General features: G+C 34.3%; 2 protein-coding genes across 2 annotated transcripts; both read right to left on the reverse strand.

The window, feature by feature from the left end:
- Positions 1-458: 458 nt before the first annotated feature.
- LOC125188121 lies at positions 459-1,914 on the reverse strand. The gene is made up of 4 exons (XM_048084865.1): positions 1,464-1,914; positions 989-1,107; positions 758-919; positions 459-629 (listed from the first exon to the last, which is right to left on the reverse strand). The coding sequence occupies exons 1-4, from the start codon at positions 1,912-1,914 to the stop codon at positions 459-461; spliced, it is 903 nt and encodes a 300-aa protein (XP_047940822.1).
- Positions 1,915-9,939: 8,025 nt separating this feature from the next.
- Positions 9,940-12,368, reverse strand: LOC125186227 (protein DETOXIFICATION 18-like). The gene is made up of 7 exons (XM_048082579.1): positions 12,018-12,368; positions 11,079-11,623; positions 10,906-10,992; positions 10,763-10,819; positions 10,445-10,683; positions 10,245-10,363; positions 9,940-10,181 (listed from the first exon to the last, which is right to left on the reverse strand). The coding sequence occupies exons 1-7, from the start codon at positions 12,231-12,233 to the stop codon at positions 10,053-10,055; spliced, it is 1,392 nt and encodes a 463-aa protein (XP_047938536.1). The 5' UTR covers positions 12,234-12,368; the 3' UTR covers positions 9,940-10,052.
- Between the last annotated feature and the right edge of the window lie 2,427 nt (positions 12,369-14,795).

A 14,795-nucleotide genomic window follows, 5' to 3' on the forward strand; every position in this document is an offset into this window, starting at 1 on the left:
TGAGGTCCAAATTATTGTTAACAATTATGGTATATTTTTAGTGTCAACAACCCAAATTGAATTGCTACATTCCATAATGTTAGCAAAAAATGGGTTATTATATATAGCATTAATTGATATATTGTGCACCACATTTCATCTTATTTGCAGTTTTAAAAATGAATAATTAGGATTCGGACTATTGTTAGACTTTGACATATATGTATTGCAAAATTGGATATCTAAATTTATTATTTGCATGTCTCCAATCCTATCTCTTTCAGAGCGAATCAAGCAATATAAAACAAATCTATATATACTAGACTACTAGTACTTTTAACCATGTACACATAAATGAGCTCTAAATCGTTCCTTACCACATCGAATTCCTGACAGAGATCCACATCAAAATAATTTTTTTTGTGCAACAAAATAATTTGTATTGAGCAAGATTCACCCAAGTTGCATCAAAATCCCCATTAGAAGTTAGAACTGCTGCTCCATTCCTCCGATTCTGATTCCGATTCCATCTGCTCCTCCGATTCTGATTTGGACTGCTGCTTCAGTTCTTGTTTCCCCAAAAAGGGCTTGATGAGGCCATCTGTCAAAGCAGTGGTTGATGTAAGAGCTTCCTTTAGTATGCGCAAAGCCTGCAACAACGCGAATGTATATTGGAAACCATGAAGGAAATTATACAAGATGTCTATTTGTCAAGTACAACATGAAAAGTAAGTAGTAGAATTTTATCAAAGACTGCAATATCCAAACATGATCATACCTCGTCCAACCCAACCTTCATCTCGACTTCTTGTATATCAGACAACGAGATCTTCAGCTCATTGATAACAGAAAGACCCACCGTTACACCCAACGGTGCAACAGTCAAGTCATCGCTTACCATAAACATTCTCGCTCCATTAACATACGATTGACATCCAATCTGGCCAATGTTTAGTAAACAGTTCTCATTTTCATTACATGAATAGCAAGTAGGCTTGGGCTTGATTACCATGTCTTTGGTATATGACCATTTCAGAAGCCTGTCATCAGAAGTACAAGCTACAAAGCTATGCAAATTCTCTATAGCATTGAGACCATAATTACTGCCTAGACACCACTCAACTCTTCCTAAAGAAATAGTGAGCATTGACAAAAGAAAATTAACAAAAACACCATCTGCTTGAGCAAACAAAAACTTATTCGTCGATTTTTGAAGTATGACTTTCAAGATCATATTCTTTGGATACTTAATAGTGGCCCTTTTTTCAATCTCGCGTAACAAAAGACGACTATCTATTCGTGCGATCTTCCGTCTCCAAGAGAAAATTAGGGCAGTGAGTGGATTCAAGGAAACCAATGACTCCTTCAGTAGAGATATAATCTAATTGAAACAAAAATGAAGTAGTACTGTATCAGTATATATTTGAAAGATGGTTATAGCAAAGATAGATCAAATATATGATGATGAGTCACCTCATTCAAACCAAATGTCACATTTCTTGTCTCTGCGCCGTCCATATCTTCCACAGCAATGCCAATCTTTCTGAGAGTTTGAATGATGGAGCATTCCACAATAGGAAACACACGGAGATCATCGGAGATTATGAAAGTAGCTTCACTTTTGGGGTGAGTAGAGACTCTCAATCTAGACAATTGTCTATCAAAATGTGTTGAATTGATCATTCCATCCTCTTCTTGGAAATGGATGATATCTAGATTTCTTGCAGATTTGTAGAGTGTGTTCAAGCAACCAACAGCAGGGGCCTCGTCTCCGTAGTGATTCTCGAGGACTTCCACAATCGTTCGCAATGGCATAGCTAGGAAGCTTAGCAACACGTCTGCGAAATCGCTACCAGCTTCTGCGAATAGTACCTTCGTCTTCGACTTATTTATCACAAACTTGACATGGAACTGAACTTCCTCAGCCTCAAACATTCTGTTTGTTGTAAAAGTGAAGAAATTCAGATTCGTTACAGCAGTTCAAAACGCTAAAATTGCAAGAGAAGCAATGCCTAATTGTTGAATTTCTAAAAACTATTAGTTAAAAACCCTAAATTAAACAGGATGAACAAAAGATGAATAGGTTAAAAATTACCTTGCGTCCAATATGTGTAGAGAATCTTGTAAAAATCGTGTGAGGCAGATATTCCGGACTTATAACTGTATAATTGATAGGGTCCTCAAACTAGCAAATCTTGCCAAATATATCTACAATATTTTAGCTTATCTTTGATTTTAGTTAGTTATTTTTATTTATTCTCTATATCTTTTTGTAATCTTTTATTTTAATTACGTTTTTTGATTAGCAAGACATATGTTAGGGTTTAGAATTCTATATAATAAAATTCTATCGTATTTTTATTCATTGAGAAATAGTAATAAACAAATTATTCTCATTCCCGGTTTCGACGGAAATCGCCCCTAGCACCTCAACTAGGGTTTATCTTATTCTCTATTTGTCCGTTTAAATCGTGGTGCTCAGGCTCGATTGGTCGAGGACCTATCAATAACCAAGATTTTCGTGTCCCGCCAAATTCCACTCCCTCTTTCTACTTTTATTAGAATTAATAAAATTCCGGACCTCATATTTCCTAAACGCATTTCATAATTATTATAATGGATTAATATAATGGATTTATATTTCCCTCATTCATTTCACTCATATTTTATTATAAAATCTATATTAAACTTATAATTATTAGGTCATCAATTGCTAACTAATTAACAATCCAAAATTGAGACCAATTTTTAACCATTAGATTAGAAGATCTTGTGGTTGATATAATGCCAAGTGTAATACGGAGTATATTTTAAATTTAAATAATTATTAATTAAATTAAAAGGGTATTAATGTCAAATCATATATGTAGTAATTATAACTAACTATTTTCTCTCTCCTCAAAATCATCTCAAATCTTTAAATTTACGTAACTCTCTCAATTTAAATTATTTTTTCGCAAAAAATATATCAAATTAAAGATAATTTAATAAGGATTCCAACGAGATCTCAATTGCATATGTTTCGACGATGTTCGGGTGATGAAATTTGATAAATTATATTTCAATTTTTGTACATGTTGATAAGCAGCTTTTATCAACAAATGCAACAAAAAATCTCAATATATTGTAGGCAAAATCTCAATATTATGCATGTCCAATCTCAATAAAAATGTGTTGATATTTTCTTGTCCTTGTATTGATATTCTAATGTCATATTATTGATATTTTTAATACAAAATGTTGATATAAAATAACACCCACGAAAATTATCATATGATAATATAATGACGATATTACCATTTTGTTGATATTTTGTCTACTATTTATTAAGATTTGTGAGCTTTAATCTCATCCACTCATTTTAAAATCCAAGGGTGGAGATTTAGTCTTGATTTTAGATTAGGGTGCTATAAGCATTAGAATAGGACCATATTAGGTCAAATAGTGTTTGCAATGAATACATGCATAGGTTTTTCAAGTTTTATTCTAGAGACAAAGCAATTGAAATCACAAACTTACTTAACTTTCTATTTTCCAATTATTCAATGAAAAGGCAATTAAATATATCTTCCATTTAATATTATTTTGAAAAAACCACAAAACCTAACTGTTTAATTTGGGGAACAACATACAAAAATAAAACATAATGACATGAAATGAATAGTGTTGGAATAAAAATAATTAAACTATTATGAAGAATTATCTAGACATTTGTAGGTATTAAAATATCTAGATATTTTAGGAGAATTCTCTAGAATTAGTATGTATTAAAATATTTAGATATTTTAGTAGAATTCTTTAGAATGTTAGGAAAAATATCTAGATTTTTCTTATAAAATATTATAGATTCTAGTAGAGAATTCTATAATATGAAGTGAATCCCTGTAAATAGGGGAGAGTTGTAACATTTTTGCACAGGTTGTGAAGTTGAGAAGTTTGAGAAATTGAGTGTTCCTTTCTTCCCCGCATCAAAACATCTCCTAAAACCATTTCTACATATTCCACCCATTCTCCTCTCAAATATTTCCTCCAAACTAAATTACTCCTCCAACATATCCTATATATTTCCAACAACTAGTTCAAGAGTTAACTGATTTTCAATATGAAAAAATAGGAACTTTCAGTAAAATAGTGATTTTCAAGTCTACCAAGATTGTCCACATTTGTAATTAGTCAAGAGTCTCTTTGTCTCAACAAGTTAACCTTTTTGAAAATTGATTTAAAAAAACCGGATGAAAATAATTACAATAGAAAATTTCCAACCAAGCAACAAAAAACATAACAATAATATCCCAAAATTAAGGAAACTCAACATTCTGTCTTTGGCTCTTTCTTAGGCTCTTTCACAACTGGTTTGATGAGGCCATCAGCTGAAGTTGTTTTGGGTTTGATGAGGCATCAGTTAAAGTTGTTTTTGATGTGAGAGATGCTTTAAATCGTCGCTAACAAAACACATCGTTTGTTTCTTGCAAAACTCAATTTTGCTCGATAATAAACTATCGTAAAATTGAAATGAGATATTTAACGGAAATTAGACTTACCTCATCAATGCCTAGTTTCAAAGTCATCATCTCAGCACCTTGAGTGTCTGTAATCCCAAAATCGGTAAGAATATAAAAATCTCTGGTGACAATAGGCGCAACCCTAAGATCATCGGTGATGATGAAAACCAAGGACTTTCTACAAAAGCTCCACCTTTGTAGTTCCAACATACTCCGACGCGTGTTTCTCTGTTCAACCAGTTCCTACACTCACACTTAGCTATATTGGAATACATGCTGATATTAACAAAAGCTTTATAAGTGCAATTTTCGTATCGACAAAGGAAGCATGGCAGGGTCCCGGTGCCTGCAACATCAACCGCTAGAAAACGGCATATTTCATATAAATAACTCCGTGGATTCAGCAGCATTTCCTTAGCGCCTCGTGTAGAGAAGTGGGCGGTGTCGAGTTCGGACAAGCCTTTGTAGAGAGTGCTTAAGCTCCCGATGGCGGCTGCCTCTTCTGATCCGGTGTGTTTTGGAGAACTGTGACGAGTTTTCCTAATGGGAGGGTGAGGAAGCTTAGCAGTACGTTGACGAAATCGCTGTTGGCTTCTGCGAATACTACTTTTGTTTTCTCTTAGTTGATCATAACTTTCAGAGACAAAGACATTTGGGTTTATGTATAATAATTTGTCAATTTTGATGAAACATTGAAAATAGTTTGGATTTATAAGGGCATGGAAATTAACCAAGAGTCTCTTGTCCCACCAAATTCCACCCCCTCTTGCAATTATACAATTTTACAATTTTATCTGCTTAATTAGCACAACTTTCACAGAGGTGGCAATGGGAATCGCAAGCAATGCAATTGCTTTAATTTCCATTTACTCGCGACTTATCTATACATATATAAAAAGCGAGTTTTGCCCTTAATTGCAAATATTTATAAGTTTTAGATTGTTTACTAAAATTTAGATATTTTGGTTGACCAATAAAAAATTAATTCAATTTATAAATATGGCTGTTACAAATTTAATCAACAATTATAAAAACTATTTGAATTAAAATTCATCTATTTAAATGTTGGCCGTTATAAATTTTTGGCTTGGAAGTGTTCTTAATAAAGTTTTATAAATTTTTGGCCGTTATAAATTTTTAATAATTGTAATTTAATCTTAATATTTCAATAATAAGCACTACATATTGATTAGCTATGGAATTGGGGTTACACAGATTAGAAGATTTGTAACTTTGTAACCGCCACGTTATTACACATTATTAGGAATTGTATTAATAATAATTCAATGTAAATTTTTAACACAGTATAACTTCTCTATATATTTTGTGTATATATATGTATCATTCACTAGCTTATTACTCACTTTCTCATTACCTTCACCTATAATCTATTACATTACTGAGTTTCCTACGAAACGAATTTGTTTTCAATATGATTCTTGCTTTTTATTATTAGTATCTTTTTATATTTCTCCATTTTACACATTCTTTAAGTGTAGTTATTATGTTACTGATATTGGTTGTTATGTTCTTACCAGAGAGGATAGTTGAAACCAAGGAAATGGAATTTCTCTATTAGCAATTTACCATAACTTTATCAATCAAAGGTTGATATCATGGACGCATTCATCTTGCCAAATTTGGTTTTGGTTTTGAAATTGGTAAGTATTTTAGGAAATTTTATAATGAAAATGATAAGTTGTGTTCGCATTATTCACGAATGAAAATATTTTTCGAACTTGCAATATGGGGGGTCTATAGTTGACTATGTTTGAAGTTTTTATCTACATATGGGAGTAAACTGGCCAGACTGAGAAGATGGTGTTGACGCAGATGAAAGTGTTGGAAACGATAAGCGGCAAAGATGAAAGCTATTGGAGATAGATGAGTGCCCATGGGCGATGTGGCATAGCGGCATGAGCATAAATGATTTTGGATTCTATTTTTTATTGAAATTTTCATTTCTTGGTTGCATTTTGATCTATTATTTTTTATTAATCGATTTTCTATTAGTGAAATTATTGAATGTTATATGATGAGTAATTAAATGGATTGATGAACACTGTAATTAATTCCAACATAAGTATTAAACTAAAATTTCAACATTATTAAAAAAATCCACAAGACAATACGGAAAGTTATTTTGATTTTTCAACATTGCCAAAAATTATTAATAACATAATCAAAATTGTTTCTTAATTAAATATCATTGGTTTATATTGTTAGTGATTAAACACTCTATATAATATTATTTTTTTTATCATAATTTATTTAATTTATACTTTCAATTTTATATGAGAAAATTCAATAGGCCGTGCAATGCACGAGGTTGATACTAGTGAATATTAAACCGCCGGTATTTGTACTTTGCATTAATCACCATTGCCGTTGCTAATTAACAAAATTTAGTGAATAATATGAAAATTCTTGATTTAAATATTTAATAAATGTTTTAATTTATGTGCAAACTTTTTCCATAGCTTATTTGTAGGATAGGATTCACTAGGTACGTAGTGGTAGATATTCAAATAACATGAGTGTGTTAATTTTTACATAAATATCTAAATTCTTGCAAAATGTCTATAGTGATTTAGAATCCGAACATAATTCAAGTTGATGGTTCACATAGATTTAATTTTCACTATCAAGTATAATCGGCAATTCGCAACATCAACACGAACTTTTGATTTTTTGCATTCACAATTATCACTGTCATGCAAGAACGACGTATCGACAAATTCTCAAAGAAACCCTTCGAATACGTAGTTTATAATTGAAACAAAAATTAGTGTCTTTAATTACATTAAAAATTGTCCTTAAAGGTTATTTTCGTGATTATATAATTGAAATAAACAAAAAAACTACATAATGTTAGTATAAATTAAATTAGAAAATATGTACATATATTAAACTGAACAGAATTTTTTTTGCATGGTTTCATAATCATGATCAGGTTACATTAAAAATCCATCAAAATCAAATGTTTTGAACAAGATTTATAAAATAAAGCATAAACAAGTTCTGCTAAAAACCCAACACCAAAAATCACATTAAGACAAGATGATCTAAAGCTTTAATCAATTATGTCTTCAACTCCAACTGCTACTCCATTTCTTGTTTCAAGAAGGGTTTGATGTCCATTTCTTGTTTGCTCAAGAAGGGCTTGATGAGGCCATATGTCAAAGCAGTGGTTGATGTAAGAGCCGCTTTCAGTATGCTTAAACACTGCGCCAACGAGAACGTGTATTGGATACTATATTCATGAAAGTAAAATACTAGTACAAGATGTATATTTGCAGCTTACCTCTTCCACCCCAATTTGCAGCTTTACTTCTTTTACATCAGACAAAGAGATCTTCAACTCTTTGATAAGAGAAACACCTGATGTTACCTCCAACGGTGAAACAGTCAAGTCATCACGTACCATATACATTCTATATCCCTTGACAGAACTTAACGCAGTATGATTGTACCTTAGTAGCAAGTCTCGGTATTGTTTCGAAAGCATCTTCTTAAAATTACTAGCTTTACTCCTATGCAAACTAGCTATATTCTTGAGACCAGTGTTACTGCCCATACACAAGTCAAATCTTTCTAAAGACATTCCCATTATTGAAAAAAGAAAATCCACAAAACAAGAATTTGCCTGAGCAAACAACAGCTTGTTTGTAGACTTTTGAAGGAGGACTTTCAAGATATTATTCTCTGGGATCACAAGATAGGGGCTCTTCTCGACGTCAATCTGATGTGACAAAACATGCACATCTGTTGCTAAAACCATCTGTCTACCCGGAAAAATGAGGGCAGTGAGTGGATTCGAGCAAATCAATGATTCCTTCAATAAACCTATTATCTGACCAAAACAATAAAAAGATAATATTATCAATACTTGAAAGGTGGTTATTTCAAAGAAATATCAAATGTATAATGAATCACCTCATTCAATCCAAACCACACATCTCTAGTCTCCATGTAATCCATATCTTCCATAGCAATTCCAAGAGTGCAAAGAGTTTCAACGATGGAGCGTTCCTCAATAGGCAACACGCAAAGATCATCGGTGATTATGAAAGAAGATACACCATCACTGAAAACCCCATTATATGGCTGAGTACCATAATTAAGTCTCAGACTCTGCAATTCTTTTTCACAACGTGTTGAAGAATTGATCAGTTTTTTCTTAGCATAATCTCCATGGAAATGGTCGATATGAAGATATGCTGCAGTTGAATAGAGAGTGGTCAAGCTTCCAATAACAGGCACCTCGTATCCATAGTGCTTCTCAAGGACTTCCATAATCGTTGACAATGGCAAAAGTAGCAAGCTTAACAACACATCTACAAAATGACCACCGGCTTCTGCAAATAGTACCTTTGTCTTCTCTTTATTTATCACAACGTTGATACAGAAATTGAGTTCAGACATCCTGTTTCTGCAACAGTGAGATCTTTTTATTAGGCCAAATAATCTTTGAAGGGACTGCATATATTTAGTTTTCAAAGTCTAACAAAACAAATTAGTAACAATTGTGGCATTTGAAATCATAGATTATCAACTTCTCATTATCCAATTAATCAAATTAAAAAGCAAGAAAAGAGAAAAAGGAAAGGAAGATGGAATAATAAAAACTAAAAAGAATAAACAAGAGATGAGTTGGTCGAGAATTACCTTATTTCTCAATATGTATATATATCTTGTAAGAGAAAAAAAGAAACTTGATGAGTAGTTTTGATGCAGTCATGCAGGTAGTCTGTATTTATAAGGGCATGGAAATTAGCCAACAGTCTCTTGTCCCACCAAATTCCACTCCATTTTTAAATTCTTTCAAAATCAATTACTACTAAATTTGACTCTTGACAATGAAGGTTACCCTTTCAGCATTCCAAAGTTAATGCTTAATTGCCATAACTTTCATAGAGAAGAGGAAAGGTTGGGAAGCACAAACATGCAACTGATTTTAACTTCCATTTACTCGAGAGGGATGAAATTTTAACATTCAATGTTTGCATTAAGAACTTTCACATTGATATATGAATATTATTTTCCCATATTGAAATTTCACAAGGAACAAGAAATTTCATTGGAAAATGAAACTAGAACTTGTTAATATGTCCATTGTAATCAGAGACAGCTGCATATTAGTACAATTTTTTTCTTAAAAATATTACTCGTAAGAATTTTTATGTCATTGGAGCCAATGTGGAATTCAGTTTCTTTGAGATCTGATAGAAGATTTCCAGCATCATTTAGAATCGAAATTTTTGAAGCCAAACTAGGACTCATGGTTGAATCATCAGTCCCGCCTCTTTAGAGAGAAAGAAATTTTCTTGTATAGAAACTTTCTACTTTTATAGGGCGGACCAAAAAGTAAAAAGTTTCTATTTTTAAAGGACAGACGGAGTATTTTTTTTAAAGTGAGACATAACTAAAAAATTACAATTTCCATTAATATCCCTGATCAACATTATTTACACACCTAGTTGACATCAGTACACTCTGATATTGTTACAACTAGTTGAAATGGCATGAAAAGTGATTTTGGCCATTTATTTTCAGATTGGATTGACTAGGTCATGCATCGGCGTCGTTGAGAGATGTATCTTGATCCATCTCTATCTTCTTCCACTTTGTAAACTTGGACAGCAGAATAAGGCCAATTGTTTGGGAACTCACACCACATATCAACCCAATCCATAATCCCTGTGCCAAACAAAACAGATTTTACTTTCAATTTGTAGTAATGACAAAAACTCATGTACCTACCTTGGCATGGAGTGTAGTCTTGAATGCAAGCAAAGCAGCAACAAGCATTCCAATGCAGTAGAATCCTCCCAAGTTGATATACACAACAAAATGCTGCCAACCACATCCCCTTGCTACCCCTGCACTCGAAAACCAACCGTGTTTCAATCTAATTGGATTCCTCAACATCACTACATTAGCTGTGAATCACAACACACAACCTGATAATGCTCCCTGCACAAAATCACACAATATGGACACGACGAGGAAGGGCGTCATTGAGGCAAACGCATCGATTATCACCGGGCTGCTTGTGAAGGCGCTGGCCCAGAGGTTATGGCCCAGAGACAGCGCCAAAACTACAGCTAGCGCAGGGATAGCGGCGAGCTTAAGTGTGACGTGCATGGCTTGCCTGGCTCGATCAGGCCGTCCAGCACCCAACTCGTTAGACACCCTCGTGCTGCAAAAGCAGACCAACCGAGTTCAGCAATCGCGTGCGTATCCAATAAGCAATCGTGCACGCAATTGTTTATTCTCACCTAACCGCTGCACTCATGCCATAAGCAATCATGTACGCAATTGATTCCGTGTTCACACTGATGAATACATAGTCATAAGTATCGACCTTGAAATTACGACATAAAACCAAGTGGACGCATAGTATCATTATCATACTACTTACCACATCGCTATGAGGGAAGTAGAGACCTCCGAGTTTGGCATCAATCCAGCCAATAAAACGAGAATCTCGAAAGCCCAATATTCCAGACTGATTTCAAGAGCATGATAGTATCATCAAACATTATGACAAATAAGCAATCTAAGCTACAAAATCACTACAATGAAATCACTCACCACACCATTCCTGCAGAAGGCACAGCAAGCTTCAAGGTTGGCCATATATGCCTTAAAGACTCCCAAGTAAATCCATTCCATGTGTTTTTGAATTTCTTCGCCCTAACCACGTACGAGGCTAGCATCAAGGCCGAGACCCACAAAGATATGGAAGCTGCCACGGGGGCTCCACTGTATCCGAGGCTGGACCAATTAACCAAGGCATAGGCAACACCGATGTGGAGGGCAAGAGGGACTAACGAGCATACAACGAGTGGCATAACAACTGACTGTGACTGAAGAAACCTAAGCATATTTTGCAATAATCCGTAAGCAAACAGCCCCGGTACCAAATACTTGAGATACACACCGGCTGAGTTTGCTATATGAGGCTTCTGATGTAATGAAATGAGGATAGTGTCGGAATAGAACCACAGACCCGACACAAGGAGACTGCATATAATAGATATAATGCAAGAAGTCTGTAGATACACTCCCATTATCCTGTGCTTTTTTGCTCCAAATGCTTGGCCACATAATGTTTCAAGGGCACCACTCAATCCAACCTACACCAATTCTTAAGAAATTAACAATTTAAAAAATTTCACACTTATGAGCAAATCATTTAAATTTTGACATAGTTTTGAACAAATTGAGTTGATTAGATTGAGATAAAGTCGTATATATAAGATGACAAAACAAATATGTAAGTATAGGAAAAAGTAATGTTGTGACAGAATAAAACAATTGTGTAATCGAGATAAACATAAACGTAAAAAACAGACTATATTCAGATTGTTTTCAAATTAAAGAGCTTTGTACCCTACTCCTATATAAATAGGCACACAGGCAACTGGCTAGACCCAATATAACAATTAAGGCCTAAAACAAAAACATATCATAGTAAAAAGTCTAAGAAAAGAACACAACACATAGAGAGTGAGAGTGATGGGATATAACCATGAGAGACAAACCGGTGACGGCAGCCCAGGAATTGCCGAGATTGGCGGCAGTGAGTTCGTGTTCACCGAGGTGGCCAGCGAACATGACGGAGACGAGAGGGATGAAGTAATAGGCGGCGTTGGTGAGAACCAAGGGCAGCGAGAACAGCACCTGCTTCTTGGCCTCCGCCAAATCGATCATCCTCCCTAGAAGTTCCATTCCTCGTTCCATCATTCCTCTTTTTCCACTACTAGCTAAAGCTCCATTAGCCCTGCTACCACTTTGCCCACTGCTCTCAACATGATCATGATCATCTGGGCTGTTGTTATGAACTGTATCCCTAGCAGCGAAATCGACCAGATTAATCGACTGGGAAGCAACATCAGCCGGTTCATTAACAGCTTCTTGGTTGTACACGTTGTTGTTCATCTCCGGCAGGTGTTTAGACACGGTTCCACTTGCCCGATTTTTCGGAAAATTACTTGCTAGTGCTCCTAGAACTGCCAGCTCTTAGTCCTTGGGATCACACTATGAATGAATCAAAGATTGAGTATCAAACCATGACTATAACTTCACAATTTTGATTTTTGCTGAACATACAATCGGAAAATTATAATTTTGATTTTGAAGAAATACATATGATTTTGATTTTTGCTGAACATACAATCGGAAAATTATAATTTTGATTTTTGCAGACTGATACTAAAAACATAAACATAAATAAATCTGATCAAGCAATCAAAAACATACAATCTGAACCCTAATACATAAAAATAAATACCGTAAAGGTGGAGCTGAGTGCTGACGGCATGGAGGGGCGACCGGCGACGGCGTGGATGGAGGTGGAGGCGTGGAGAGAAACGAGTGATTTAGGGTTAAGAGTGGTGGAACTGGAGGATGAATTCTGATACTAGTCTTTTAGGTTTTATATTTTAGTGTTATCAAATTAATACTACTATATACTATTAAAATATAATTCGTATTTTTTTTCTTTGAACCAAAAATTTTATATTTTAAAATTGAATGAAGAAAAGTCGAATTTTAAAATTTTAATTTGGTTCATTTCGGTATACATTTTCGGATTTTCCAGCATCATTGAGGATCAAAATTCTTTAAACTACTGGGACTAATGGTTAAATCATTGCGGATGAATCACATAACCATCGCTAAAGAATATTTTGCTCTCTGTAAGTTAGAAATTGGTTTTTGGAAAGATAACCATGATCTAGCTTTGGATTAATATATAATCAGCCTATTTTTATATTGCCATTTGATACGCTTCTGTAAACTAGAAATTGTTGGTTGATATATGCAAGAAATCTCTCAAAATTTGCTCATTTTTGTATATTGCAAAAGAATGCTGCATAATTTGAAAATGTTGCTGTTAAGGATCCGCTCCTTAAAAGGATCGGCGATGACCTTCGTCGATCAAGGTTTTCCCCGGCGTCCAATCGTAGGATCGGCGGAGGCAAGATTGGGTTGTGCGCGGAAGTCTTTTCCGTCGGGCAACTCAGAATCTAGGATTTTGTGAGATATCAAACGAGTAGTTGGGCAAAATATTATTTCATTCATAATAAAGTTTATGAACATCCTATTTATAAACTAAGGACCCTATGGTTGATTCGACCTAATCCTATTCATCTCGGGAAAGAATCAACAAAGAAAACCCGAAACGGAGCTTATAATTACGCTCGACACTTATCCAAATAAAATAATAAAAACTAATACTCAAAAAGGAAATAAAGACAAAACAAAACGTAAATTGTAACTACCTCTAATCCTACTTGGCAACGAAGTCGCCGAGCCTCTCCGGCGGTCGGACGTTCCTCTTAGGCTTTGAAGCTGCTATCGATGCTTGCTGGGGTAACTCTACGCGCGACGTCACCGGCGGATCTGGTACCGTATCAGTTGCACAAATGAGTTACATAGTAGATTACTAAATTGTTATATTTATAGTTATGCTTCTGTTTGCAATTCACTTTTCTCCTCGCTAACTTAAGGATTTCAGGGTGATGATGTGTAATTTTTACAATGAAGTGCAACTTAATGGAGAATTGTTTCTCCTCAAATGGAGAAAACACTAATGTAACATAAATAACATTTATAAACATCAAGTTCAAGCACAGGAAAAAAATAACTGGAAATATGATAAGTGAAATAGCAACAGTTCAAAGGGAGTCGAAGCCGGAGAACAAAAGAGATCGAAACTCAACAAAGCACATTCTTCATCTGGTGAAATGTCAAGGGTTCTATAAGGACATCAGTTAAAGCTTGTTTTGATGTAAGAGATGCCCTTAATATATTTAATGCCTGCAATAAAAAAACAAAGAAACCTAATATCACACATTTTAAAGGATTATGAAATATATTGGAAAAGAAAATTATTGATATCCAAATATAATAAGCTAGCCCATGTGCATTTTGATATTCAATTAATCCTAAAGAATTAATTAGAGACTAAATAAGAATATATCAAAAATTATCTAAAAACATTTATGGAAACAAGAATAATTGGAATATTACCTCTTTGGGTCCAATGTGGAACTCAGTTTCTTCAACATCTGATAGAGGAATTCCAGCACCATTGAGAATCAAAATTCTTGAAACCAAACTAGGACTAATGGTTAAATCATCCTTTACAAAACACATAGTCGTCTGTTTCTTGCCAAATGAAATTTTGTTTGATTTGAATGAAGCCTCTGCACCTTCTCTTTTCTCATTAAAAGAATACTTGTACCTCTCAGCGAAATCATCGAAATCATCAGCCAAATGAATCCTTTTTTCTCTATAATACAA

Source organism: Salvia hispanica, chromosome 5 (genome assembly GCF_023119035.1).
Source record: "Salvia hispanica cultivar TCC Black 2014 chromosome 5, UniMelb_Shisp_WGS_1.0, whole genome shotgun sequence".
NCBI lineage: Eukaryota > Viridiplantae > Streptophyta > Magnoliopsida > Lamiales > Lamiaceae > Salvia > Salvia hispanica.